Consider the following 3,496-nt stretch of genomic DNA (forward strand, 5'->3'; position numbering starts at 1 on the left):
AGCTGGGACTACAGGTGCGTGCCAAACACCCGGCTAATTTTTGTATTTTTAGTAGAGACGGGGTTTCATCATGTTGGCCAGGATGGTCTCAATCTCTGGACCTCATGATCCACCCACCTCGGCCACCCCAAGTGCTGGGATTACAGGTGTGAGCCACCACACCGGCCTGATTTTTTAAAAAGAAAAGCAGGCTGGGCACAGTGGCTCACGCTTGTATAATCCCAGCACTTTGGGAGGCCAAGGCAGAAGGATCACTCAAGCCCAAGACCAGCCTGGACACCACAGCAAGACGCTGTCTCTATTTTTATAAAAAATTCAAAAAAGAAAGAAAAACAACCTGGAATTGGAGTACACCATGTTAGAATTATAGGAGTAGGAAAGACAATAAACATAGTTTCTCTTTCTATACTTAATATCCAACATATATGTTAACTTTCTGTTCAAATTTGCTCCAAAAATTAAGCGACAAAGTCTTTCTAAACCATACAGGGCTTATTGATTTGCATCGTGCCAGTGACATTAGGCAGATCCAGGAAACACAAGGATATCTCCCAATCGTCTCCTAAAGCTCTAGGGGAAAAACAGACCAAAAATGCATGAACTCAAGATGACAGCACACTGGACTCCGTGGTCGTTAAGACTCAGAAAGTCGGAAACAAAATCTTACAACAAAGAAAGCAAGAATCTCAGTTAAAACATCAACAACTGGCCGGACACGGTGGCTTATGCCTGTAATCCTAGCACTTTGGGAGGCCAAGGTGGATGGATCACCTGAATTCTGGAGTTCAAGACCAGTCTGACCAACATGGAGAAACCTGTCTCTATTAAAAATACAAAATTAGCCGGGCGCAGTAGTGCATGCCTGTAATCCCAGCTACTCGGGAGGCTGAGGCAGGAGAATCGCTTGAACCTGGGAGGCAGAGGTTGCAGTGAGCCAAAATCACACCACTGCACTCCAGCCTGTGCAACAAGAACAAAACTCCATCTCAATGAATGAATCAATCAATCAATCAAAATATCAACAATTTTTAACTATTCACTGCAAACCACAAAGGAAATCAAGGAAAATTTGCTACAAACTCAGAAGAGTAATTATCCTAATTTAGACTTCAGAACCTAGCACAGTGCCTGAGGATCAAACATTTGCTAAATCAAAGAACAAATGTATCTAATGAATGGTATAAATGAGGACCCTAGAATTAAGTAATTCTCCCTCTTATAAAACATTAAAATTGGTATAGGAGCTGTCAAATACTAAGATACACAAAAAATGAAAAGAGAAAACCTAATGTTACTTTCCAGAACAAGACCACAACAAATGTCATTTGTGAGCCTGTGGTATTTTAAGCAGTTAATTCAAACTGTATATTCTACCTCTCTCATCAATACACGCTTATTGTCACAACCAGAATAACCAGCAGTTGGCTACTCATTAGATGTCTATACTCCCCTTCCTTCTTAGACTTATGGCAACCCTCCCTATTGATGTAATGGATAAAAGTACATTTCGTTTCTGCAAATTTTAAACATTACAATCAAAGCAAAACTCTAATTTCTGAATTTCCTGTAAGGGATGACTGGCTCAAGTCTCTACCTTCTGTAATTCCTCCACCAAAAACCTAACAACTTCCCTTTCACAATGGAACTCTAAACAACTTCCTCAAAAAAGGCAATACTCTAAAAATAAGTTACTGACATTTTCTGATTAGCAGCCAATCTAAGACTCCCTTTGCCATTAGCAGGGGGGGAAAAAAGCTAGCCACTGGAAAATGAGGCAAAAGTAAGGACATTTAACACATATAAAATTAAAATACTTTTTAAACTTTTAATGCCTCAATTTACAGCTGATGTTAATATCCAATAATTTGTGCTCACATTTTGACTACTTTTGTTTTGCTTTTAAGACATTAGGTTAAGGTTAACATTCTTCTTATGACATAGTTTTGGCAAAATTCTCCAGCATCCCATTACTATCATGAGAATGGCAACAAGGAAAAGCAAGCACATATTTCTGGAGACTAGATTTGGACACATTTAATGAAAGACAACTCCAACCTTCCCTTAAAAACAGACCCACTTTTCTGACACAAGGGTTCACTTACCTCTCCCATCGCTCTTCCCTCCAGAGCAAGTGCTTGAAAATCATGATTCAGTTCATCCATGGAACGCACCTATTGTTTAGAATAGAGAAGGGAAAACCCTCAAGTCAGCATCTTGAATTTTACATACACGTTACACACAACTGAAAATTTCTTCTGTTTACTTTCAGATATTGGCAAGACAACATCAATGATCAAGTGACTGAGAGATTAAACATTCACTTACCTTTAACCATCAGGGTTCAGCAATGATCCCTACTTTCTCCCCTCCTATTCCCTTTTATTTTCAAAACATGAAAAACACACAATCCAAAAAAATGAAAAAGCAAATTGGATCACACGAGAATTATGTTAGCTATTTTTCATACTTTAATAAGACCAACATGCTGAAGAGCAATGATGTTTTCAAGATGACTATGTGACCTAATGAGTCAAAAGATCACAGCTCCTCCCAACTGTAAATGGTTAAATTAGGGAGTATATTTGATCCAATTTACCAATTCTTTGGTAAACCTCAGGAAAGGGGGGTGCAAACCTCATAATGACGTATCCCAGTATTTGTCCATATTTGGAGATCCCTGGGGGCTCCCCAAATCTCATAACCAGGGGGAGAAAATAGCATATGTCACAAGAATACCTCCAAACTTTACCACATTGTTAAACATAACCCTACATACAGCATAACAATCTCTTCAGGCTTCAATTTACTTATCTATCTCCAAAGCCATTCTTACAAGGTAATAACATCAAGGATGATGTGTGAAATAGATTATTCTAAACAGTCATAATTCAACTACTTTACTGGTCTTCTCTATTACGACCAGCAAGCAATCTCTGCTGCCTGAGGCTAGAGCCACTACCCATCCTCGGTCAAGGGATTCAAGAGTACATTCCTTTGTTTAAAACACACTAGGGAAAATGGCAAAATTCCCCTCTCTACAAAAAATATAAAGATTAGTTGGGATGGCCAGGCACAGTGGCTCACGCCTATAATCCCAGCCCTTTGGGAGGCCGAGGCGGGTGGATCATGAGGTCAAGAGATCGAGACCATCCTGGCCAACATGGTGAAACCCCGTCTCTCCCAAAAACACAAAAATTGGCCGGGTGTTTGGCACATGCCTGTAGTCCCAGCTATTCAGGAGGCTGAGGTGGAAGAATCGCTTGAACCCGGGAGGGGGAGGTTGCAGTGAGTCAAGGCTGCACCACTATGCTCCAGCCTGGCGACAGAGCAACACTCCATCTCAAAAAAAAAAAAATTAGTTGAGCTGTGGCGGCACGCACCTGTAATCCCACATACTCAGGAGGCTGAAATAGGAGGATCACATAAGCCCAGGAGCTAGAGGCTGCAGTGAGCCATGATCGAACTACTGAACTCCAATCTAGGTAACAGAGTGAGA

General features: G+C 40.7%; 1 protein-coding gene across 10 annotated transcripts in view; it reads right to left on the reverse strand.

The window, feature by feature from the left end:
- PUM1 (pumilio RNA binding family member 1) overlaps positions 1–3,496 on the reverse strand; it is a 106,328-nt gene that overhangs the window by 65,260 nt on the left and 37,572 nt on the right. For all 10 annotated transcript variants that reach the window (XM_017527866.2, XM_017527867.2, XM_017527868.2 and 7 more), the window contains exon 3: positions 2,103–2,171. In XM_017527866.2, the coding sequence (XP_017383355.1) occupies positions 2,103–2,171 (69 nt within the window). The remainder of the gene's footprint in view (positions 1–2,102; positions 2,172–3,496) is intronic.

The sequence above is a fragment of the Cebus imitator genome, unplaced genomic scaffold (assembly GCF_001604975.1).
Source record: "Cebus imitator isolate Cc_AM_T3 unplaced genomic scaffold, Cebus_imitator-1.0 Scaffold51, whole genome shotgun sequence".
Taxonomy (NCBI): Eukaryota; Metazoa; Chordata; class Mammalia; order Primates; family Cebidae; genus Cebus; species Cebus imitator.